We start from the raw sequence: 26,795 nt of genomic DNA, 5'->3' as shown, positions 1-26,795 counted from the left end.
TACCAGAGCCCCTTAACCCTTTGTGTATCAGCACAGTTTAGACACCATCTCCCCTCGGGCACTAAATGGATTAAGAACGGATTCTGCCTTCCAATAACAGAGCCACATACTCCGTTCCCAACCCTGAGGGCATCCAGATTTGAGGAGTAACCAATTAGTCCACATGACAATGTGCCTACTTTACATGTGAATGGAATATATTGGTTTGGGGTATTCCCAAAACTCGGCCTTGCCAAGGTTCCCGCGGGATTGGAGTGAAAGCTCCTGAATTTAGCGGCCAAATCTGGTCAATTAGAGAGGTTTCGCAGTACATCAAGAATAAGCAGCTTCCAGATCTCTGCATTAATTATAAAATAGCGTAATTAGCCATCTGACAGGGATCGGGACGTGTAATGTGCTTACCTATACAGCCAGAAAATTAACAAACCCACTTTACACTTGTAATCTGCCTGTATTCACATTTGATGGGAATTAATGGGAAAGTAGCAGCTACTGTATGCAGGACAGATAATGTGATGGGAAAAAGGACCATATCATTTCCTCAGATTGAAGACTATATATTCAATCAAATATTTCAACGCACTTCTGTATACACAAGATCAATTATGAATTTACTTATACTTTACATTTACTTTAAAATAAACTTCCTAATAATTTCAGGGATTTGTATCATATCTGATCCACTTGATTCCCTTGTTGCAGCTGCTGCATGCCAAGCTAGAACAAGATGTAGTGACTGAAGTGTTGTGCCCACTGGCAACTGCATACAGATATTGTTCTGTCTGCAAATGGTAGACACAACCTGGGATCATTATTGTAGGCTATGGTGCATACCAAAACTTCCACCCAATTCATAAGCACCTGCCATGCACCTATGTTCCCAATTATTTGGAGAATACGCAGGAACAGGGATGCGGTTCAAAAAAAGGACAGCTGCACCGGCCTCCTCGTGCTGGCGCCGTTCAATTCATGTGTAATTTTAAAGAGAGTATACCTGATGGCATATCCTCTTTAAGTCTAAGGGCCCTATTACACAGACAGATTTATCTGACAGATCACTGAAGCCAAAGCCAGGAACAGACTATAAGCAGAGATCAGGTCATAAAGAAAAGACTGAGATTTCTCCTCCTTTCTAATCCATTCCTGGCTTTGTCTTCAAGAATCTGTCCGCTTCAAGAAGTATTGGGACTGTAGCAGAAGTCTTCAAAGTCAAACACATGGGATGTATGTTGGAAATTATCAGTATATAAAGGTTGTCTTATCAACACAACCCCAGCTCTATCAGCTGATCATCAACACTGTCACTGTGAATGACCCCATGTCATACAGCTTACTGGTAAAAACCTGTAGGTATCTGCTATGACATGGCACATCTGCCTCTAGTAATGAACACCACTGTGCCACAGCATGTCATGTATACCTGATGGTAAAATGTGGGTCCACAGCAAGCATTAGATGTCGTATCTATATGCAACATGGATACAAACTGTGGCCACATAGACAAGCACTGGCCACTGAGAGATTTGACAAATTTTTGAAGCCAAAGTTCAAAAATGCATTTGAGACAAGGCGAAATCTCAGTCTTTCCTTTATGACCTGTTACCCGTTTATAGTCAGTCCCTGGCTTTGGCTTAAAAAATCTGACAGATAAATCTGTCTGTGTAAACGCACCCTCAGAAGTACCAACAGCAAGCAGTCCAAACTGGCCCAGTTATATACAAGGGCATTTCCAAATACATAGATCAGTGCTCTCCATGATGAAAGTTGCAGTTTTGCAGGATTCTATGCTGATAACAGATTGAAATCTTTACGAATCACATCATGTGTTCCCTTAGTGTCCTTTGAGATGAGGGCATTGTTGATTCTCATAACATTCCCCGTTACATGGGCTTTCAATAGCTGGTTTTGTTTCTAACTAGCTCAGAATGGAAGCTTGAGAATTTTCAAGGCTGCCGAAGGGCAATCCATACACTGTAGAGCAATTCAATTCAGACATATGGCCTATGTATCCCACTGGCAAGTTCCTTATCATCCTTGTGCAGCTTTAAACCCCTACAGCAAATGAGTTACAGGAATTATCTCCTGTATCTAGGATGTTCATTTCCACTTACCATCAAATATATTGTAGAAAGTTTTTTGATCTATTTCGGTTAACTTTAAAGGGTGTAACAGGAGAAAAAAAAAATAGAGGATTAAAGGGAAGTTCCACCAACATGTATCTTCAGGTCTGAAAAACGATAGAGGTTTATCAGACCATTCCAACAATAATTGCTAAAATCAACTATTGTTGGAATCAACAACGCTTTGGTGCTGTTTAAGACCTAGGTCCCATAGAATAAACTAACTTTTGGGAACTCAATGGGTGCCCAGCTCATGAAGCCTGCCCAAATATATGATGAATTTCTATATAATGTCAGTAAACACATGAAGGTAGAGGAGGCACGACTGACGTGCATGCACTGGCACTAGACAAAAGAAGCAGTCAGTTTATAGGTGCATTGGCCGTATAGTTCTTAGATTTTGTCAAGTTATATTCACTGTGGTTCCTCCACTCTGAGAGCCATATCTGCAACTATATCTGACCCTAGTTCTGACAACTGGTGGTCAACCGGTATTCTGCCAGAGTTCTCTAGATCAATGAACAGTAGGGACAGAGGGATATATTACTTCCAGATCCAAATGATCTACCTGTGAAACACAGGAGCTAACATGGCTGATCTTTCAGTTCCCCAGCAGCAGGCACCAAGGGACCTGTGGGAAATTGGCAAGATGCACCAGTGTGGTTAATACTGTTACTGAGCAGCAATGGGATCCTGTGCAGGAATCCGACCTAGGACCACATCGTTGTCTATGTATGTACCCACAAAATTGTAAAATGCTGCAGAATTAGTTAGCGCTATATGCAGTAAATAAAAATTATATTTATTATATCTCCATTGAGCTTAAATGTGGCCATGTTTGCATGGGTTTCTTCCAGGTAGTTGTTTTCCACCACACTTGAACCATGCAGGTTAGTTTGATTCTTTGCCGTAGTGTGCAGGTATGAATGCACATGTGGACTATGGCAAGAACTGTTGTGACTGATGACACCTGTACAGGACTCCAGAATATATGGAGGTGCCCATCTAGAATCAACTAACTTTGACTGCCAGTCAAAAGAGAATCTTACTACCGTATAAAATGACATTAATACTTAATAGCCTCCAATTACGTGTTATTGAAATTAGTCCTGGTAGGAGACCTGCTGTAACAAGATATTATGGGGGTGATAGAAGTTGTTTATGGGGACCAAAACTGGCCACTGACTGGTTAGGCTAAGAATCGGTGGAATAGTAACTTGACCTGTGTATCCCCAGTTTAAGATTCTGCTCCAGTGATGTGAATGATAGTGTACCCATCATATACGTAAATGTATTCTGCTACAATTTACAAATTCTGATTGTTGTAAATGGACAAATGGCCACACAGGTCAAACCACGTGAGAAATGGCACCATACTGTACGGTGTATGTGAAGGACATCCTGTCACGCTAGACAGTACAGTGATGAGACCTGCACATACTGGAAGCGTTACAGGAGATCTAGCAGCACAATACGTGGGTGGATGAGATCTACAGGCACACTGCTGCAGCAATGAGAAACAGCAAATCTGTGGGCACATAGAAAGCAATTATAGCATACAGTTCTACTGTCAAAGTGGGCATCGCAATGAAAAGGATCCATGGATTCCAAGTACAGTACTGAGCTTATCAACAAGTAAATAAGCACTGACCTGCATACAAACAGGGCACAAGAGAGCGGAGGGGATTATCAAACAAAACGGGGACAGCAGCACAACAACACCTTGAGACACAATTCGTATACTAAACGACCCATTTGGGGGGGGATGGAAACATAGTGACACCCACCTACACTATTTATATATGTGAGGGCAGCCGATCCAGGATATATTGGGGTATCACCAGTTATCATAAGCAATCCTATATTTTGCAAGAATAAGAATTATATCTCAATATTTCTTCCTCTGACCTTGTGGCCAAAGCAATCTCCACTGGATACATCCTACGCAGGTACCTGCATAGGCGACAGCTCAGTGATGCATAAGCGACGGTTTCCCATGCATAGGATGTGGCCCAATGCAAACCTGGGGGAGCAATTTAACCCTATATCCGGAAATCACTGCAGTGAAGACCCCCTTTAAAAACAGATGCATTTTTCCATTGATCCCCAAAGGGAAGTTATTAGAGGTCATACAAAGGGTTAATTATCGGCTGAAACAATTAGAAGGAAACAATAGACAAGTTACAGAGCTATAAGGGGGTAGTTCCTGGCTATGGCCACAATGTAACAAGGTGCTCACCTGGCAGATAGAGTAGCAGCAGAGCCAGGTAGGAGCCCTCCAGGAGCCTCATTCCCAAGGTGCCCAGGACGTGCCCCCTCCACAGAGCCAGATCCTTCCAGCTGCAGATCCAAGGATGCATCCAGTGATTCCTCAGGGCAAGGAGATCCCGCAGATCAGTGATCTCCCTCGATCTCTCCTTGCCAGCAGTTGGTCATGTCTCCAGTGCAGAGCTGCTGCTGTGCCAGTGCATGCCCTAGGTGTGATAGTAGTAGTGGTGGTAGCCTCGCCTGCTCCCTTGTCCTCAGTGCCCTGCTGGAGTCCTGGCTCCCCCACTCTGGCCCAGGATGGCTGCAGGGTCCCCCTTAGCTCGCTTTCTGCCTGTGCTGCAATGAATGGCAGTGCCTGCTGTTGTGTACCCAGTGCAGTGCCCTCTCAGCCCCCTCTCCGCTGTCTCCCTGATTTACTGCCTGTCCGCCTCCCCTGCCTGCGCTCCACTGTCTCTCCCCCTCTGAGCTTCACTTTATTCTGTGTCCTTCTACCCTTACTGCCTCCCAAGCCTCTTGTGGAACAAACCAACTGAGACAACAGCAGGGGGGGATCACCTCCCGTATATTTGCTACATTACCCTCGGAGTCACCGCAGAATGACTAGGGGGTTTCCGGGGGAGTTGTGGGGAGAGCTCAGTGGTTGTGGAAATAAGGGAGGGGGTCTCCTGATAGGGGGGATGTGTTATTTCTGGAGAAAGGATAGCCCCTCTCACCTGAGTGGGAAGTCCCGTAGTCTCCTGTTGGATCTTTTTACAAACTTGTAAAGACTAGGTGAATGGGACACAATGGCTTGTAATAATGAAAAACATACTGGGGGCCATGTAACAACAAACCCATAAGAGCAAATGAAGAGCAATGAAATCCTAGACACTGCAGGCACATGTGGACTTCATCATGTAGGGCTCTGCAACCTGCGCTCTAGGGCTGTGGAGAAACTACAACTCCCAGCAGAACCAACCAGTGGTTTCACAACAGCTAGAAGAGGCCGTGGACCACCGCCATAGTGACGTGTGACTAGGGAGGTCAAGATGAGTATGCAGCAATGAAATCCAGACTGCAGTTAGTAAGAGGGTCAGAGCTGACGGAGTTATAGCAGCTTTATGGGGTCCTGAGGTTGGAGGGGCCCACCCTAGCCTCAAAACATTGTCGTTTTTTTAAATAGAGAATAACAAGTTAATGGCTTTGTGCCGTCTAGTACAGCCATGTGGATTCTAGAATATATGATGCTGTTATACCTACCTTTAATTTTTGCCAATCTCATCCTATTAATTCTAGAGGGGTCTCCAGTTCTTTCCAAACTCCAAAAACAATTTAGATTGTGAGTCTCTTTGACGCATTTGGACACAATGGGGCAGCGGTAGGTTTCAGAAATGGTAACTGTGTGGGGGGCTGACTTATTGCACCCAAATGTGTCTCACTGTTGAGCCCCCTTATATCCAGACCTGGACACAGTCATCTCTTGTGCAGCCATTTAAATCATTTAAAGGGAAGCATTCACCTGATTTCTCCCCATCAGGCTATGTTCACACTACGTAAAACTGCGACATAGTTTTGCGGTGTGTAACATAGCCTTATGTTCAATGGGATCCCGGCCGTAGCGTATACACATTGTATGCGCTCTGTCCGGGATCCCATGCAGCGCCGCATTAAAACTGACATGTCAGTTTTCTGCGGCCGGAATTCAGTGAATTACGGCCGCAGAAAGCCCTGTCAGTTCACACAGTGAAGCAAGCGGCTCCGGCCGCTTGCTTCATTTTGGGCTATGGGAAGCTCTGATGCGGGCGCACGCTGATGCGCCCGCATCAGAGCTCCGCATTCGGAAAGATCACCCGGATGATCCGGGCTAAGACCGGCCGTTCTGTGAAAATAGCCTAAAACTGCACACATATTATGCACAAATAAATATTTATTACTACCATGCCCGCATATTAGCAGGCCATAGTTGAAAATTTGATAAAAAGATCAGTCATGTCAGCCTAGGAGCCATTACTGGCTAAGGACGCGTTCACACTACTCCCGCTTGACTCTTCACTCATGCCATAGACTCCATTCTAGGCTCAGGCAGATTCCGCGGTCCGCACTGGGGACGTGTTCACACTACAGAATCCTTGCGGATAACATCCCGCCACTTGTTCCCGCTTGACTTTCTGACTGTGCAATAGACTCCATTCTATGTTCAGGCAGATTCCAGCGTCCCCCCCAAAGAATTAACATGACTTATCCCCCATGTGCCTGTTTGTTTTGGTAACCTTTTTCCCTAGGTTATGACCCAGTAAGATGGGTCAGGCATGCTCAGTTCAACTGCAATCTCTAGGAAGTTCAGGCAGTTTGTCTCCTCTGAGCCTGCAAGTAAGGGGGATTGTGGGAAAGTGTGTGTACTATTGCATGGCAACAGCAGGGGCACAGTTTAGAGTCACTGTCACTGTCATTATAAGTTTCAAAATCTAAATGAACATGAGATATGATATAAAGCAAGTTTACAATATACATTCATTATTTTGTTGTTGTTATCATGCTGTAAAACAAAGCTATACTTACCAGAAATCCAGGTCCAGTCTCCTGAAGGCAGATTTTCTGACTTGCTGGTTGAAAAAAAAACACAGGACTAAACACAGGAATTCCAGCCAGTACAGAGAGTCACAGCTCAATGTGTCCGTCAATCACATGACTGCCTTCTATGTGACTGCTCAGATGGCCTGGGCTGGACTTCCTGTTTTCTGAATGTTTCCTGTTTTTTGAAAAAAAGAGTCAGAAAACAGGAAGTGCCGTGTTTTCCATGATAACTAAAAAAAATTATGAATATAAACTGCAAACTTGCTTTATATCACATCTGGTGTTGATTTACATTTAGGTGCTTTCATTCACACTACGTATATTTCAGTCAGTATATTTCAGTCAGTATTGCAACCAAAACCAGGAGTGGATTAAAAACACAGAAAGGATCTGTTCAAACAATGTTGAAATTGAGTGGATGGCCGCCATATAACAGTAAATAACTGCCATTATTTCAATATAACAGCCGTTGTTCTAAAATAACAGCAAATATTTGCCATTAAATGGCGGCCATCCACTCAATTTTAACATTGTGTGAACAGATCCTTTCTGTGTTTTTAATCCACTCCTGGTTTTGGTTGCAATACTGACTGAAATATACTGACTGAAATATACATATACTGACTGAAATATACGTAGTGTGAACGCAGCTTCATGAAAGTTATAATGACAGGTACACTTTTAAATCCATAGGGAGAACAGAACAGTAAGTTACTTTACTAAAACTAGCACATTTGTACTCCTTTACATATATGTATGGTGTACATATCTGAGTGGGCAATGATTGACAGCTATCTATATGCACGCTTATATACAGGTAGCTGTGACTCACTTGTGTAAGCCCAGAATGAGCAAAAATATGCATTAATAAATGACCAGTTTTACTATAACTCTACCCACAAAACTACATAACACTCTGCTCAGCTCCTCCGGCTCTGTAACATGCTGCCTGAAAGCTAGACTGTATTTTCAATGTGATAGGTTCCCTCCAAATGGACAGCTTACTGCATTTAATGGGAAATGTGTAATAATTCCTCTCCTTTCTGGCTGAAGGGATATTACATATTTTTCACTGTTTCTTGTTGGTCTAGAACAGGGGTCCTCAACTGGCAGACCGCAGTCCGAACGCGGACCTCAGAGGCCAGCTGTCCGGACCCCTGCTGCAGCTAAGTATACCTGTTTACTGAGCTGGGCTCTGCACAGTAACTATGAACGCTCGTAATGAGTGCTCTTATTTACAATGCAGCAGCACTGACAGAGAGGGAGCCAGTGGCTCCCTCCCTGTCAATCACTCTTGTGGCAGCAGCGGTCACAAGAGGCTGCTCTCTGTCTCTGTTGCTGGTGCTCGAGTGCTGGAGCGCCGGCGCCAGGACAAGGGGAGAGAAGAGGAGGTGACTGACCCAGGTAAGTATAAGTGTTTTTTTTTTTTATGTTATATGCTACATGGGAGAGGGAGCACAGAGGGGCTATATACTACTGGAGGAGCGCAGAGGGGGGCTATATGGGAGGGGGAGCACATAGGGGGGCTATATGAGAGGGAGAGCGCACAGGGGAGCTATATAGGAGGGAGAGCGCACAGGGGGTCTATATACTACTTGGATAAAAAGTCTTTAGACGGCACTTCTGTGTCTGTGGGTGGTGCACATAGTAGGAAAAAATCCCAGCAATACTGTGAAGTGTCAATCTCGGCACTCACCATAAATGTTTCATAGTTTTATTGTAGAGAATACATATCCACCATAAATACATCAGGACGTTTTGGCGTTAGGACAGCTGAGAACGGTTAATGCCGAAACATCCTGTTGGTATTTATGATGAATATGCATTCTCTACAATAAAACTGTGAAGCATTTATGGTGAGTGCCGAGATTGACTCTTCACTAAACACTACTGGGAATCACAAAGCGGGGGTCTATATACTATTGGGGGAGTGCACAGGGGGTCTATATACTACTGGGTCAGCGCACAGGGGGGCTATATCCCACTGGAGAATGCACAGGGGGCTATATACTACTGGGGGAGCGCACAGGGGGACTATATACTACAGGGGGAGCGCACAGGGGAACTATATACTTCTGAGGGAGCCCATAGGGGTCTATATATTACTGGAGGTGCACACAGGGGTCTATTTACTACTGGGGAGCAACAGAGGGGCTATATACTACTGAGGGCAGTCACCCCCTTTATACCTAATTTCAAAAGGCTGGTGAGAGAGAAACCACCCACTAATAAGCATCAATTCTGTATGTAAATAGTTCAATGTTTGTGAAAAGTTAACAAAACAACACGTTTACTACTGATGTTCAGCTCACCTGACAATAGACCATGGTAAGTGGACCTTCACTAAAAGTTGTTGAGTACCCCTAGTCTAGAAGCACGGCAAAATTATAACAGGGGCCCAAAGTGAACAGTCTCTTAAAATGCTTTGTAATATAGACCTATTGTAATAGGTCAGTGGCGAGGTTTGTAAATATGAAAGATTGAAACCAGCATGTCACCTTTCATTCCATGTTTAATCCCAGCATGCTTTGGCTAGCCAAATGTCTGCAAAGGGATTATCATTATATGGAAGTATTGATTTTACATCAAACAATGTACAGGAATCTAATGTATTGAAGCTGTTCCCTGCATCATACAAGCTTAACTAAGCAGTAAAGGATATGTCTGACTACAAGATTGTTGACTGTTTCCAGAAACAACCAGCAGAACCATCAATGTATTTCTGTGTTATAGCTTAAGCTGTAAATCGAACGTAATGCGATGCTTTGCATTGCCGCAGGTACTCAACTTCTTACATAGATTATATCTCTAAATCAACTCTAAAATAATGTTCAAAGGTAAGTATACGTCAATAGCAGGCAAGAATTTTCAGCCTTAAGCAATGCAAATGTAGCCTATTAAATTGCTTTGCACTATAAATAAAATAAATAAGTTTACATGGAAAATCATTTTCTTTGTAGTATAATATCATTGTATGTATATGTGAAATGTATTTGATCTGCTTATAGTACGTGACTAGTCTCAATCCTCACGCACACGGCTATGTGTACAGCCTCCATTTACCGTTGCACAGGTTTCTTCAGGTGCTGTATGTACCCAGCCCTTTGCTTCTGCACAAGTGATGCTTTTAAGGTAAAATATCTAAAAAAAATTACATACTATATAGCATTCACTGGAACATGGCCTCCATATGAAATTGGAGACATACAGAGGTACAGTAAAGCACCTGAATTACTGTTTTGTATCTGACATTTACAACACTGATAATACCTACAGCTTCTTTTGAAAGAAAGTGCCACTATAGGTACTCACTTTTAACAAACAAATTATTAAATTAATTCCATACACATGTATGGCGCAGTCGAATGTTCATGTTTTTTTCTATGGGAGTGAGGAAGGTAAGCAGCCACCAGATTGACTCCCCTTATCCCCCTGAGAACAAAAAGATAGGGCAGTAAAAACCAACTTATCTCCACCAACTTCATCTGTTGGTGGAGATTCAGAATACCCCATACACCTTACACCAGGGCCGATTCTGGGGTTTCTGCCGCCTGAGGCAAACCTCAGGCGGCCGCCCCCTCACAACCCCCCCCCCGCCGTCGTAACCGAATCACCCGCGCCTGCACCCCCCGCACCCCCCCCCGCCGCCGTAACCGAATCACCCGCGCCTGCACCCCCCGCACCACCACCCCCCCCTGGCCGGCCCTGCAGCCACTCACCTGTCCTGCAGCAGCCGTCCCGTCCCGCTTACCGCTGTCCCTCGCCGACAGTCAGCAGCTGTCATCGCCGCCAACGCTCACCGCTGTCTCCCGACCCTGCAGCCGCTCACCTGTCCTGCCGCAGCCGTCCCGTCCCACCGCCAACGCTCACCGCTGTTCCTTTCCGCGCTCCAGTGCCGTCAGTCAGCAGCTGTCATCGCCCTCCAGAGAGTCGTGAGTGCCTGGGGTGGGTGACCACGGGCACTCACGACTCGCTGGAGGGCGATGACAGCTGCTGACTGACGGCGCGGGACAGCGGTAAGCGTTGGCGGCGGGACGGCTGCGGCAGGACAGGTGAGCGGCTGCAGGGCTGCTGTCTGCCACCCCCTGCAGGGGCGCAGAATCTGCCGCCTGAGGCGGAATACTCATTCCGCCTCATGGCAGAAACGGCCCTGCCTTACACTGCTGATTTTGGTATAAAGTGTATGTGCTCCTTAAAGTGCCCCTATACTTTCAATAGCTGTCCGGTAAGTATGCATGCATTTTCAGTGAAGAGAGTGGAATAAACTGCTCTCACAATGGCTTATCTCCAGGGAGAACAAAAAAAATCAGGCATTGAGACCCCATACAGGTAGTTCAGATTAAAGCCATGTTTACACGGCGTAAGAGACCGGCCGTTCTGTGACCCGGCCGGGTCACGGAACGTCCGGACTCTGCCCAAATTATCCCGGCCGGTACTTAAATGGAGAAAATGTTCCAGTGGCCTTCCTAATGATGAAGAGGGGGGGGAGGAGGGACAGAGGGGTAGTGCAAAGTTAGGGCACACATACTCCCGTTTGGCATGGGCTTCAAATTTAAAAGTATTTTTTTTAGGGCAATAACTGCATCAACTGCCAAAAGGACCCCAGGACAGATTTTGGGTTAAAAACAGCTATATGAAGGTACAAGTGGTTTGGGGGGGGGGGTCAGATTGTGGGTACACAGTCGCTTTAAGCACTGGCCAGATGATCTTTCCAGCCGCAGGGTTTTGATGCGGATGATCTTTCCAGCCACAGGGTTCTGATGCGCGCGCCCACATCAGAACCTCCCACAGGGGGGCGTGGCTTAGCTATGGAGCTGTGAGGACGCTCATCTATGGAGCTCCGCGCCGGGCATCGCTATCCGGCCGAATATCGCAGACATCCGTGGCTCTACTGTCATGTCACGCTCTCAGGGGACTCAGCCTGACACCTTGGGCCGTCCGGTCACCCGTTCGGTAGCGGCAACTCCGGGCATTGACCGTTTCTTTCGGCCTTTTACTTCAGCCTCACAGTCGGGCCTGCTGGGCAACATGGCGCCCGCGCCCGCTCCGCTGCCGAGTGAACTGCTGCCATCCTCACAGCTACAGGGGGTAAGCGACATGGGCGCCCATCATCTTCAGCCCGACACCTCCCTAGCCCCCGCGCACCCCATCTGGACCGATCATGGGAACTTACCCCGGGGTGATCGCGACCCTGCTGCTGCGTCACAGCCTGGTTCCCCGACGGCCATAGTGCAATCCGAGCTGCAGCTTCTGAGAGGGCTTATCCAGGCTCTCCCATCTAAGCAGGACCTGGACGCTGTAGTCCAAAGGATAGAGGCCGCGCAGCAGCAGGCTATAGAGGCAGTCAGAGAAGACGTCTCGGCCCTCACTACTCGCACCACCACCGCTGAGGAGGCTATTGGGGCCCTCACTGCTAGAGTTGCTGTTCTGGAATCTGAAACATCCCAGTCTCACAGGCAGCTCCAGTCCTTTGCCCTAATGCTAGACGACCAGGAGAACCGGGGGCGTCGGAATAACGTCCGCCTGAAAGGCCTGCCGGAAAGGGGGACGAGGGATGACCTTCTACACCGTGTCACCACCCTGTTCAACATGGTCACCCGCAGGCCTGAGGATCGCATACACAGAGTGGCCCGCCCACAGGCACAAGATGGAACTCATCCTGAGGGCGGCCAGGGACTATGGGCCCATCACGTTTGAGGAGGTGGAAATAAAGCTCTTCCCCGATGTCTCCGACAGGACACTTTATATGAGAAGACTGCTACATCCGTTGCTGGTCCTCATACGTGATTGTGGTGCCATATATCGATGGGGCCACCCCTTTCACCTTATAGTGAAGCGTGGGGAGCGCTCCTACATCCTCCGCAACCCGGATGATCTCCCGGGGCTTTTCTCTTTCCTGGACACACAACCCATCTCGCTTCCGAACTGGCTATCTGTGGATCGGGTGTCTCAGTCGCAGAACAGACCACGCCGCCGCTCTATCTCGGTCAGGCGCAGCTCTTTACCCCAGTTGCCTTTCCTGGAACACCCCACGGGTCCGGACCTCTCCGCTGGCCTCCCGCAGGAAGCTTAAGAGCCTACGTTGACATCAGACTGGCTGTGCCCGGTTGTTCTTGTTCTGACAGGTTTTATGGTTTGCTGTGCCTGCCTGGTTAGCTCGCTTGGTGTACTCACGACTGGACTTTCAGGGTGTCGGAGACACAGTCATTCTGAACTTCATATCTCTCTTCTTCTGGTTCCACCGTCTGAGTTCTGTGAGAGCGTTTTATTTTACATTCCTGTGATAAGCATAACTATGAGTATGAACATAAGTTTCTGTTTAAGTTGTAGTGCCCTGGGGGGTCCCACCGATCGTTTTGTGTTGGGCCCCCTCCAGTGTTTTCTCTCTATTCTTTGTTTCTGTGTGGCCTGATGCGGTTGCCTGGCTGCGGCTCCCCTCCGTGGCTTTCTACCTCCCCTCTATTCTCCCCTGAGGCTTGGCTTGTTGCCTCCTTGGTGGGCTTCTTCTGGATTTCTTCCTTTAGGCCCCCCTCCCCCTCCCCCCCCCTTTTTTTTTTTTTTTCTCTCTTCTCTTTTTCTTTCTCTTCTTCTAATTCCTTCTGCTGTCCTCGGGAGCTTCCTTTAGCTTCTCGGTTTCCTTGGGTCTCATACCCACCTCCCTCCTTCTTTTTCCCTTCTTCCCTTCCTCCCTCCCTCCTCCCTGTCTCCCCCTTTGTCCCTTCCCTTGTCATTTTTGTCGTCCTGTCTGTTGGTGTTGGTATTTGTCAGTCCTCCCCCTCCCTACACCCCGACTCACACTGGTGACCATGGTGCCCCTCCCTGCAGAGCTCCAGGTTGGATCCCTCAATGTTAAGGGCCTTCATGACCCCGGCAAGCGCTCTATACTGATGAACTTCCTGAAGAAACAAGCGCTCCATGTGGCATTTCTCCAGGAAACACATCTGCGTGAATCTAACCGTATTACCCTCTCTAACTCTGCTTTTCCCTCTGCCTACCATAGCTTCTCACCAAATCCCAAATCCTGTGGCTCGTGCATCTTGGTTTCCAGGAGTCTTCCCTGGGAGCATGTGGAGACACGTACGGATGAAGAAGGTAGGGTTGTGCTCTTGAAGGGCCGCATCGCTGCACATCTTTTTACCTTTGCCTCATTTTACTTACCTACGACGGGCCAGGCTCGCGCCCTTTCCATGATGTTGGAACTCCTGGACGACTTTGTAGAGGGGACACTGGTTCTGGGGGGAGACTTTAACCTAGTGTTGGACCCTCAGTTGGACACTTCCGCGGGCCGTACACACCTTAGTCAGGCGACAATGGGGCGCATTTGTAATACACTGCATGACCACAGGCTGGTGGACGCATGGCGTCTTTGCCATCCTATGGATCGGGACTACACGTTCTTTTCCCAGGCCCACAATGTTTATTCTAGGCTCGACTACTTCTTTCTCCACCACCGCGACCTTGGCTTACTGAACCGGGCATTAATCGACAGTATCACATTTTCAGATCACGCCCTGGTGGTGGTTGGTCTGTCGCTACCTGCTCTCCAACGACCTCAGTGGCAATGGAGACTAAACTCTTCTCTCCTCCAGGACGTGGTGGTTAGGAAAGATGTTGAGACCACATTGACACATTACTTCCAAGACAATCTAGCGGCGGAAACATCCCCAACGATGGTGTGGGAAGCACATAAATGTGTGGTGAGGGGAGTGCTGGTGAAACACGGGGCTCGCCTTAAGAGAGACAGGACCTCGAAAACAATGAAGCTACTAGATCAACTGAGAGAGCTCAAAATAGCTCATAAGAGGGCCCAGACCCAGGATTCCACCATTGCTCTAATTCAGAAGCGTGATGAACTGCGTGCCCACTTGCTTCACAATGCCAAAGCCACCTTGTCTAAGTGTAGACGCTTTTATTATAAACACGGTAATAAACCTGGCAGAGCGTTGGCTAGGGCGTTGCGAGCGCAACAGGCAAGGTCTTACATCCCTAAGATACAGACCGGTCGGGGCATAACGGCACATCTCCCTGATGATATCTCTGGCGCGTTCCGAGATTTTTACGCAGACCTGTACTCCATTGATGGTTCCAACCCGAATGTAACAAGTGGGGGTTTCAGGGAGCGCATTCAGCGTTACCTTGCGGAGTCAGGCTTTTGCCGCTTGGAGTCTGATGCACTGGAGGGCCTGGAGGGGCCTATCTCCCAAACAGAGCTCTCCCTGGCTATTAAGGAATCCCCTACCGGTAAAACCCTGGGTCCCGACGGCCTATCTTTGGCCTATTACAAATCTTTCCAAAATCTTCTAGCTCCACATTTCCTGTTGGCCTTTAATTCGATCTCCGGATCGGGGGCATTGCCCCCGGATTCCACACGTGCACACATAGCTGTAATCCCCAAGGAGGGAAAAGATTCTTCACAATGCGGCAACTACCGCCCCATCTCGTTACTGAATGTGGACCTAAAACTTTTTTCTAAAATTCTGGCAACCCGCCTGTCCACCCTGCTGGGGGGGGCCGTTCACTCTGATCAGGTGGGCTTCATGCCGGGCAGAGAGGCAAGAGACAACACCATAAGGGCCATTGACCTTATCCATAAAGCTAAGACCATGGATTTGCCTCTCATGCTCCTGTCTACTGACGCCGAGAAGGCATTTGATAGGGTCAATTGGCCCTTCATGATGGAGGTGTTGCGTTATCTTGGTCTGGGTCCCAACTTTATGAAATGGATTGCTGTTCTTTATAACAATCCCTCTGCCAGGGTGAGAGTGAACGGCCTCCTTTCGGAGGACTTTGTAATAAGAAACGGTACGAGACAGGGTTGTCCATTGTCCCCCCTCATCTTCATTCTAACCCTAGAGCCCTTGCTTTGCAAAATTAGGTCTAATCCGGATATTGGGGGGTGCCTGTGCGCGACACCACCCACAAAGTGGCGGCATATGCCGACTACTTGCTATTTTTTATTTCTAACCCGGTCATATCTCTGCCCAACCTGATGAATGAATTGGAGACGTTCTCCCAGTTGTCCAACTATAAGATTAACTTCTCCAAGTCTGAGGCCCTGAATATTGGCATGTCAGGTGGAGTGGTGTCGTCGCTCAGGTCCTCCTTCCGGTTTCGGTGGGCCTCTTCAGCTATCCGCTATTTGGGAATTTCTCTCCCGGCGGACCTTACTAAATTGTATGCTTTAAATTTCCCACCCCTTCTCGCCAGGATACAGGAACAGTGCGCTGTGTGGACCCGGGGGTTTTTCTCCTGGTTTGGTAGATGTTCGATTTTCAAAATGACCATCCTCCCCAAGCTTCTCTATTTCTTCCAGTGCATCCCGACTCGCATCCCCCCCTCCTTTTTCAAAACGCTAACCTCCCTACAGATTAAATTTATATGGAACAATCAACATCCCCGCCTTCGGCGTACAGTTTTACACCGCCCTAAGAATGCTGGAGGCCTCGGCCTGCCCGACTTTCGAGCTTACCATACAGCGGCCCTGTTGACCCGTGTTATTGACTGGTGCCGTCATGCAGATACTAGGCCCTGGGTAGGTCTGGAACAGTCTTTCACCAGCACTCCTCTCAAATGCACCCCTTGGATACACCTATCGCACCTGGCCAGTTTGCGGTCACACCCCACTATTGGCCCCACCCTACTAGCATGTGCTAGCTCCCCCTGCCGCTCCCACCTTCTTCCGCTACACTCTGCTCAATTCCCGGTCTTGGGGAACCCAATGTTTGCCCCCGGGGTGGAGGACCCGGTTTTTCGGGCCTGGGTGACGGCGGGGAAATACAGAGTGGACATGTTCCTGATGGGTGCCGACTGGGCCACCCCCGCGACCCTGCAGACACAGATAGACCCGGTCCCCTTGGGCTCATGGCGTGTGGCCCAGTTGCGCCACTTTCTGCTCACCCTACCCGACCCTTCCTCTTTTGACACCTCTAGGACCCACTTTGAAGCCCTTTGCCTAGACTCCGGCCCACTAAGACACTCCCTCTCCCTCACATACTCTGATCTCCTGTCCCCTCCGGACCAGCCCCCTCCTGACTACTTGCTAAAATGGGAGACTGACTTGAATTTGACACTCACCCCACAACAGAGGGAACGCATCCTGATTTTGGTACACAAGTCGTCCTTGAGCTCTGCTTTGCAAGAAACGGGCTACAAAATATTGACTCGTTGGTATAGAGTACCGATTAAGTTACATTCTATCTGGCCTCAAGTGGATCCAATGTGCTGGCGATGCGGTACTTCTGAGGGCACCCACCTGCACGTTTTCTGGTCATGTCCTGTTTTGAGGCCCTTTTGGGATTTGGTGAAGAGAGTCACACTCCAGGTGACTGGTAGCCGGATGGAACTGACTCCGTCCCTTTTCCTCTTGCACCACTGTTCACTCCCTATCTCTAAATATAGGAAATCTCTCCTGCGCTTTTTGGTCATGGCCGCGAGGGCATGTATCCCTCTTTATTGGAAGAGGGGCATCCCCCCGCCGATATCGCTATGGGTCTCCAAGGTTAATGATCTTATGTACATGGAGGACCTTACTTCCTCCTTGCATAATACTCAAGACAAGTTTCGCAACACCTGGTTTGCTTGGATGTCCTTTAAGGACACTCCGGAATATGCCGCTTTGGTGAGCGACCCACCTTCAGATTGACCCCTCTGCCTTGGGGGCCCATGGGATGTTGTCGGTTACTTGGCTCCTTTTCTGGCACGACCAGGGGCTTCCCGTAGACTCACGCGCTGGGGGTAGGGGCGTTTTATGTCCCCCTTTCCCCCTCCTTCCCCCTCCCCTGTCTAGGTGTACAGTATGTTTTAGTGTATGATCGTGTTTATCTTCCCCCCCTCTACCCCATTGTCTCCCCCCTTTCCCTTTCGTTCTTGTCCCCCCCCCCCTTCTGCCGCTCTCCCTCTTCCCCTCCCTCCTTCCCCTTCCCTTCACCCCCTTCCTTCTTCACCCGCTCCCAGCTTGTCCCCTTGGGTGCGGGTTTCTCTTTCCTCTATGCACAAAATGTCTGGGGGACGGGGTGGGCTGGGCCTCCCTGCCGGGCCCGTAGGCCGTGGTTCATTGTCTGTGCCCTTCGGGTTTTGGTATGATATGCAACTGTTATTTCTATTACTTGTTACCTCTGTGCACCTTGTTCTCTTTCTTTTTGGTTGGCCTGCTGGGTCTGGCGGGCGTGTTGCCGCGCCTCTCCCGTGTTCTCAGTAAATAAAGAATTAAAAAAAAAAAGAACCTCCCACAGCACACAATGAAGCAAGCGGCCGGAGCCACTCGCTTCATTGTGTGAACTGACAAGGTTTCCTACTGCCGCAATTCAGTGAATTGCGTCCGCAGAAAACTGACTTGTCAGTTATTTGCGGCGCCGCACGGGATCCCGGCCAGAGCGTATACGATGTGTATACGCTCTGGCCGGGATCCCATAGAACAACAGGCAGTGTTCACAGGCGTACAATGGCAACAACGTCCATACTTTTACGCAGTGCGAACATAGCCATAAACAATAATCGTTTAGTGTAATAGCAGGAAACGATTAAACGGCCAATGAGAAATCGTTGATTGTTTGATAGAATCTGGACCTATTTTCATCGTTGATTGTTCACAAATCGTTCGAACACTGTTCGGTGTAATAATATGTTGTTCGGTCGTTCCATGGTCTATCAGCCAGGAAAGGACCAGCACAAGAACGACCATCAGTAACAACAGCATAGAGAATGACGGAGCGTCGGACTCGCCTGTCATTCTCTACGAGTGTTGGACTCATCTGAGGAGCGCGCGCACCGGGCTTCGGGCACTCATATCTCCATCACCCAACCATCTCCAGAAGCGAGACCCGGCGGGATTAGGTGAGTATAGAGTGCTCTAACAGGGTGTCGGGAGCCTGTCACCCCGGCACGGGGGGTGACAGGTCCTCTTTAACGATCCAGCCCATGTTCATTATGCACACAGGTGGGGAATAGGAAGCAATCTGCCTGGAGCATTCCTAATTATGAGGAGGGTGGGGAGGAAGGATGGAGAGGTGGTGCCAGCCTAATGCATATACAAATGTAAGCCCCGGCCGTTAGACACAGCGCTGCAGGATTAAAAGTTGTTTTTAGGACAATAACTGCATCCCCTGCCGAACGGACGCCAGGACAGATCTTGGATTAAAAGCAGCTATCCGAAGGTACAAGTGGTTTGGGGCGGACAGATTGTGGGTACAGAGCTTTAAATGTCATATGAAATGGCCACCTAAAGGTAACAATAACACAGCTGACATTTATTCCTAAGGCCTCCAGCCATACACGTTAATGTCGAGGACTCCTCCACAAGCACATAAGGTTCAGACAGTTGAGAAGCAAAAAGTACTTTTACGTAGTGTGAACATAGCCTTAACGATCATGAAGTCCTTTGCATCTCTTGTTCCAATTCATGGGTATTACAGCAACTTCTACACCCCCTTGCCATTAGACCCATCAAACAGTAAGGAATTCTTTGACCAAAAATCATTTATAGGTTTTATCAGTAAGTTCTTTCATATCTCTATGGGAATAAAATCTGATAACTCAGAAACAGATAAAGCAAAGGCAGTAAAGATATTTGATTAAATTTCACTTTGAAGTGTCTACAGTTTATTATGTGCTTTGTCCCAGTTAAATGTGAAGTGCAATATAACAACACTACCTACCTTTATTGTACTGTAGATTACACACAAGGCATGTTCTGTAATATACTTGTACCAGGGCTGTGAGCGATGTCTCTTTCATTGTAGAGCCACATCCAAATTAAGATCAATACTCATACAAACAGACATATCTGGTGCCAGGATGTATTTGAGATTATTATTATTTACAGATATGTACAGATAATAAGGTTAACATATAGAATGAAATCTAGAACAAAACATAAATAAGGCAAATGCCAGACTGGTACATAGGAAGAGAGGAAGAGAGGGGTTACAATCTACAGGGTGTGGGGAGGCCAACAAACCCCAAAGAAACAGAAAACATTTGAGCCACACAAGCAATTTTTAGAAAAATCATTCACAAAGTTTATTAAAAAAAAAAAAAAAAAAAGAAAACAGATTTCATATATATTATACATCATGATTAATGTTTAAAAAAAGAGGAAGCAAGGTAAACAACACAGCATAGGGGGAGAGACTGCAAGGTCCACATATGGAAAATATTGAATCAATTGCCCACTTTGACCAATGAATTTCATATAGGGTGTGGGGAGGGAGACAGTAGGTGGGGATCCCATGATGTACGCATGCCAGACACATGGCATCACTGTGGTCCTGTACAAGTCTTCCTGATGATTAGGTAGTACTGAGCAGTTTGAGAACCGAGCAAAGTCTTCCCATAGGTAATAATGTATATGTGTTTAATTGGTTCCAGCAGCCACCAATAATTACCTGCAGTACACTTATATTACATTGAAAAGTGCCCAGTTTAATCTCTACAGTACAGTACAGAACAGCACTATATACTGTACAGTACATTATACATAAGAAACATTCAACAAAACCAGCAATTATAGTAGTACAGTAGTCACCAACTACTCACTCATCCTTTACTGTATAGAGTACCCCCCATCCCAGCACTGTAAGGGATGGGAGATGGTGGTGCACTGACTGTACTACTACTGTACTGTTTATGTACTCCAGCAGTCTTATACAGCACTGTAAGGGATGGGAGATGGTGGTGCACTGACTGTACTACTACTGTACTGTATATGTACTCCAGCAGTCTTATACAGCACTGTAAGGGATGGGAGATGGTGGTGCACTGACTGTACTACTACTGTACTGTATATGTACTCCAGCAGTCTTATACAGCACTGTATAGGATGGGAGATGGTGGTGCACTGACTGTACTACTACTGTACTGTATATGTACCCTAGCAGTCTTATACAGCACTGTATAGGATGGGAGATGGTGGTGCTCTGACTGTACTACTACTGTACTGTATATGCACTCACGCAGTCTTATTCAGTACTGTACTGTATGTGACGCCTCACCAGTGCTAAACTCACCAGGTACAACCCACCATCAATGCTCACAAAAACGTTCAGATACCAAATACTTCAAGACTGGGGGCCCGAAAAGTGTTTGAGAACCGAGCAAGAGTTTGAGAACCAAAGCAAACTTTTCTTGAAAATACAGTTCCAAGTTCCAAGCAGTTTGAGAACCGAGGTACCAATGTATATAAATGGATGAAGGCAATACTTTAAAAAAATTCCAACCTCGAGGTTCAGAGATGAGTAAACTCATTGGCTCACTCGCAGTGGATTTCCCTATCTGCCAAGTGGTAGAACACAATGGGTCAATTTATTTGTGGTTAATGCTCTTTAATCTTAATCACATCATATTGATTCCTTCAATGCATTCCAATGGCAGGCAAGCCACAAATGGAATCAGAACTTAAATAGATTGATTATCCAAGGAAGCCCAGTCCGACATTGTGCCTAGTTGTCCAGCAATGGAGTCTGCTTCCACAAAGGCAAAGTAATCATATTTACATATCTGTAGATTGCTGTTTCATTTCCTCCTCTGCTGTTGTGTAAAGACACAAAATAAGATGTTTTTATTGCACAGAAATGTCATATATCATACAATGTTTAACCACATAGACACATTGCCTGAATTGCCTCATGATACTGACAAAAATTGTGTTTGTTTTGCACAACTACAGGACATTTACTATAAGGAAGTGACACATTATCTCAAACTAATAAAATGAAGACAACCAGAAGGAATTTCTATGACTCTTTTCGACATAATATTAAAGGGGTATTCCCCCCAAAATTATTTTTGCATTAATACGTTGCCCACCCATAGCTTTCCATCTTTCCAATATAAACTTATTATGGATTCTGGACAGTTTTGATGCTATCTAGATGCATTCATCCCCCCCCCCCCACCAAATGCACAAAATCATCAGCTCTCAGTCCAACCCCGACACGCTCCCTGCTTCTGGCTCCCACCCTCCGAGACGGCATCACGTGCCCTCAGTCTCTTCAATGGGCCGGGTTAGCGATTCTACCCCAGTCCACTGAAGAGAGGGAGGATAGTGAAACAGTCACAGCTGCTGCTGCTGTTCACTGCCTGCCTCACTATGAGCACCCAGAGCTCACCCGCCCCGCACCCTGTATCCCCCCACCCCCCGCAGCTCACCCGTTGGCCTGTGAGTGCAGCCCCCCCTCACCCCCCAAAGCAATCTCCCGGCGACCCCCGTCCTCCTCCCTACAGCGCGATCTCCAGGTGCCCCCCCAGTATAGCCCGCAGCCACCCTCCATCACCGATCCCTCCCCCCTGCGTCTCAACCGGCAGAAGCTGTGGCTTTCCCAGTTCTTGCAGAACTACAGCTCCCAGCATACTCAGCCTTCTCTCCATGCATGCAGGGAGTTGTAGTTCTGCCCGAGCCGGGAGAGCCACAGGTAGAAGAGTCGGCATGTAAGTGATCCGGTCCCCGGCCGCCTGCCCCCACCATGTGATGATGTGGGGGCGCATCTCACCCGGCCGCCTGCATTGCCACCCCTGCACCGGCGTCTCACCCGGCCGGCCGCATCAGCAACCCCCCGCCGCATCTCACCCGGCCACTGATCTCACGCGCATCTCACCCGGGGCGGCCGGGTGAGATGCACCCCCACATCATTACATGGTGGGGGCAGGCGGCCGGGGACCGGATCACTTACATGCCGGCTCTTCTACCTGTGGCTCTCCCGGCTCGGGCAGAACTACAACTCCCTGCATGCACGGAGAGAAGGCTGAGCATGCTGGGAGCTGTAGTTCTGCAAGAACTAGGAAAGCCACAGCTTCTGCCGGGTGAGACGCAGGGGGGAGGGATCGGCGATGGAGGGTGGCTGCGGGCTATACTGGGGGGGCACCTGGAGATCGCGCTGTAGGGAGGAGGACGGGGGTCGCCGGGAGATCGCTTTGGGGGGTGGGGAGGGGGGGCTGCACTCACAGGCCAACGGGTGAGCTGCGGGGGGTGGATACGCTCCGGGTGGGGGGATACAGGGTGCGGGGCGGGTGAGCTCTGGGTGCTGTTAGTGAGGCAGACAGTGAATAGCAGTAGCAGCTGTGGCTGTCTCACTATCCTCCCTCTCTTCAGGAGACTGGGGTAGAAGCGCTAACCTGGCCCATTGAAGAGACTGAGGACACGTGATGCCGTCTCGTTGGGTGGGAGCCAGAAGCAGGGAGCGTGTCAGGGTTGGACTGAGAGCTGATGATTCTGTGTATTTGGTAGGGGGGGTTAATGCATCTAGATAGCAGCAAAACTGTCCAGAATCCATAATAAGTTTATATTGGAAAGATGGAAAGCTACGGGTGGGCAATGTATTAATGTAAAAATAATTTTTGGGGGAATACCCCTTTAAAGAGTATTCCACCCAAGAGTCATTCCTGAGTTGCAAGTTTTTCTAAAAGCCTGTCTATATCCAAGATGGCACTAGCCGGGAAACTATATTTCCCAGCATGCATTGTAGCTCAGAGCCAACTGCTAAATATCTGCCTCATCTTGAAGGATCTGCCCATCGTTGGCTCAATCTGCTTCTGATTTACAGAATCTCTCATCAACATAGATAGATAGATAGATAGATAGATTCCTTTCCCCTATACTGCTCAGGAGGCTGTCACTGTTCTGATGTTTCCCCACCCCTTGGACAGGTGCTCACTGATTAGTGTGATGTCAGAGGTGGGTGGGTTACGGATAAGGTGTTACAGCTTGCCTGGTAACAGAAGAGACAGAGATTATGTGACTTCGCTCTCAGAAAGGAGGGAAAAGACAGAGGAGTGGACCAAGAAGTGAGGATTTTCATCAACTTCAGGCAGTCAGGATATGCTGCAGCCCAATTCATGTAATAGAAACTTATTTCAAACAAACTTAGATTATGGGTGGGGATTGAATAGGGTTAAATCTTTCTCAAGTGGAGTACCCCTTTAATAAAAATTAATTAATTAAAAAGCTATGGAACAAAATAAATAAATACCAATAAAATTTATTTCGTTAAAGGGGTTATCACATACAGTGTGGGACTGGGGTGCCTTCCGCCCACCAGGGAATATAATTCTAGGGGCCCACCTTACATATACCAGATATAAGCAGCATCAAACCTTTCACATTACTATAGCAACTTTGCACGGAGCTGTGTATGTGACCAGCGATACTGGCTCACTGCTAGTAACTTGTCAGCGTGCCACTTAGTCTTCTTGAATGTAAAAGTGTCATGAAACTAACAAATCTCAGGCAGGAAGGGGTGTGTGGGAACATAATAACGAAAGTATACTTACCTGTCCCCGTGCCCTTGTATCGCTTCCTTAAAGATATGTGACAGACGCCGGCAGCTCCTGCAGCCCCTACAACTGCAATGTCACATACTTGGCTGATGGATCACCCACTAAGGTATTCAGTGACTGGGACGGGACACTGCTGCAGTCACTGACTGGCTGATCAGGAAATCCATCAGCCGCTCTGTGACATTGCAGCCAGAGGAGCCAAGGCTAAGACGTACACCGAACCCGGGTGAAAGTGACTACTGGCAGCTGTGAGAGAGACACAGGGACTGGTAAGTATACTTTCTTTATCTTCCCGCACCCCCCTTGACTGCCTGTCATTTGTTAGGGCCCTATTCCACAGGAGCCATAATCGTCCGAATCAGCCCCATTCGGCCCGATTTGGCCTATTTTCGCTCGGTGGAATAGAGAAAACAAAACAATGATCGTGTCATCGGCTGATCGTTCATTTAGGTTCAGACCTAAAATCGTCGTTCACCACCAGCGTATCGCTATGGTTGAATAGCGGTGCGCGGCGGCGACCGACGATTTCAGCAGAACCATACATTACCTGTCCTGGTGCAGGTCTTCTTCTTCCTCCCGGTCCCGCGCCGCAGCATCGGCATCGGAGCGGGGCTGTCTGAACTTACAGACCGCTCAGTGAATCACTGGCCGGAAACGTCGCGGCCAGTGCTTGGCTCAGTGGTCTGTCAGTTCAGACAGCCCCACTCCAAAGCCGATGCTGCGGCGCGGGACCGGGAGGAAGAAGAAGACCTGCGCCCGGACAGGTAATGTATGAAACAAGAGCTGCAAGGACATCGTTTACGATGTCCTTGCAGCCCTTGTTTCACGATCATCGGGACCGTGGAATAGGCCCAGTAAACGAGCGCTGATCTAGCAGATCGGCGCTCGTTTACATCGTTGCTTGGCCCGTGGAATAGGGCCCTTAGTTTCACAAGACTTCTCCTTTAGGGAATCTGTCAGCTGTAATTCATACTCCAAACTGCCGACACTGTAAGATACTGTTAGTTCAAAAAGACACATGGTAGTGCATAAACGTGAAGAAACAGAAGCATTCTCTAGATACAGGATGAAACAGGCAATCCCCATAATGCAGTAGTGTAGTACAACAGGCTAGAATAGAGAAGCAGGGCTGCTGCCAGAGGTCTGTGTGAGCACAGTATAGCAGCAGTGTGTATAGCTGAGTGTAAGTGCAGACACATTATAGCAGGAATGGAGAATATGGGAAACACAAGGGCTGACAGAGACTGCAGGAAGCATGAAGGAAGGATCCAGGCACAAGTGGGAACATACATGCAGGACTCTCTGTCCGGGGATAGAGAGGTTACAGCTATGGAGAGATTACCTCCACAGTCCTGTCCCCTGTTGCAAGCCCCAGCCTGAAGTAGATCTGCTTTGATTTGGAAGGTAAGGGAGACTTCCTGGGTCAGAGTACAGTGCTCTAGACCCCATGCAGACCATGCCCCTCTCCCACTCCCCTCCCACCCAGTACAGGGAGCTCTTAAACGAAAGCAATGCTCTTAAACCAAGTCACAATTTTGAAAAACTGTGAGCTCCTTTTGCAAAACGCTCTCAATCCAAGTTACTCTTAAACCAAGGGACCACTGTATTACATACAAATATGGACAATATATACACACATCATACACAGATATAAAGAAATGCACATTAGCTTTATGCATACATAGCACACACACACACGCACAATATGTTCATCAAATCCTCAGTGATTTGATGAAATCTCTGATTTTATCATTTCCCTGCAACATATATATATATGATGTATATTTATGGTGGTGTCCATGTTGCTATGATATGCTGTGATTGGTGTCCCTTCACAAAAACTTTTGACAAACCTTGCAGATGTAGGTATAAAGATTTGATTGGCCCTTTAATCCAGGGATATGCACAAACATGCAGGATTTCTACTATCCTCTGCTCCATCCTACTTCCGCTCATTGTGCAGGTGATAGATATCTGTAGCAGGCAGATGTCCAGCTTTATGATGCTGCAATATGTAATGGACCCCCACCCCTAAGATTAATGAGATAAACCAAAGAACACAAAATAAAGACACAACACATTGTAATCAGGTGTCAAAGGGTGCCAATTTTATTTAAAATTACATGACACTGAAAATGGCAGACCCCCGACTCATGAAGAGTCACCCTCCAGCACTCAGGCGAGGAAAAAAACCCCTGTGGGGGAAACCTCGAGGGAGCCATGGCTGGAGAGTTGCCCCTCCCCTGGGCTTAGAGGGTAATATCATACTATAAATATAATAAACTGGATGTGAGAGAAATTTGTCTGCAGTAGCTGTCACCTTACTGATAGGTGGATGTTTCTCTTCTCCCTCTTAGATCCAGGTCCACTTCTCAGGAAGGTGGTGACTTGATGAAGGGGTAGTCTAATGCAGACCACCCCTTTTAGAACCTCCAAATTACACCAAGGGTCGGGGGCAGTAAAGTATTCAAGCTCAAGGTCCTCTGGCCCATCCAAGATGGCACTGATCAGGGTGTGGTGCATTGCTTTATGGAACCTTCATTATGACATGAGCGCTTGTCATCACAGTGCACAGTTGCCATGGTT

The 26,795-nt window shown here is 47.8% G+C and overlaps 1 protein-coding gene across 2 annotated transcripts in view; it reads right to left on the bottom strand.

Annotated features, from left to right (window-relative positions):
- The window catches only part of LRP4 (LDL receptor related protein 4), a 64,566-nt gene extending 59,718 nt beyond the window's left edge, over window positions 1–4,848 (bottom strand). For both annotated transcript variants that reach the window (XM_069965878.1, XM_069965879.1), the window contains exon 1: window positions 4,360–4,848. In XM_069965878.1, the coding sequence (XP_069821979.1) occupies window positions 4,360–4,480 (121 nt within the window). In that variant the 5' untranslated portion in view covers window positions 4,481–4,848. The remainder of the gene's footprint in view (window positions 1–4,359) is intronic.
- Window positions 4,849–26,795: the final 21,947 nt, after the last annotated feature.

The sequence above is a fragment of the Dendropsophus ebraccatus genome, chromosome 4 (genome assembly GCF_027789765.1).
Source record: "Dendropsophus ebraccatus isolate aDenEbr1 chromosome 4, aDenEbr1.pat, whole genome shotgun sequence".
NCBI classification, from domain to species: Eukaryota; Metazoa; Chordata; class Amphibia; order Anura; family Hylidae; genus Dendropsophus; species Dendropsophus ebraccatus.
Note: the sequence above shows the minus strand (reverse complement) of the source record. Positions and strands in the feature narration are given on the sequence as shown.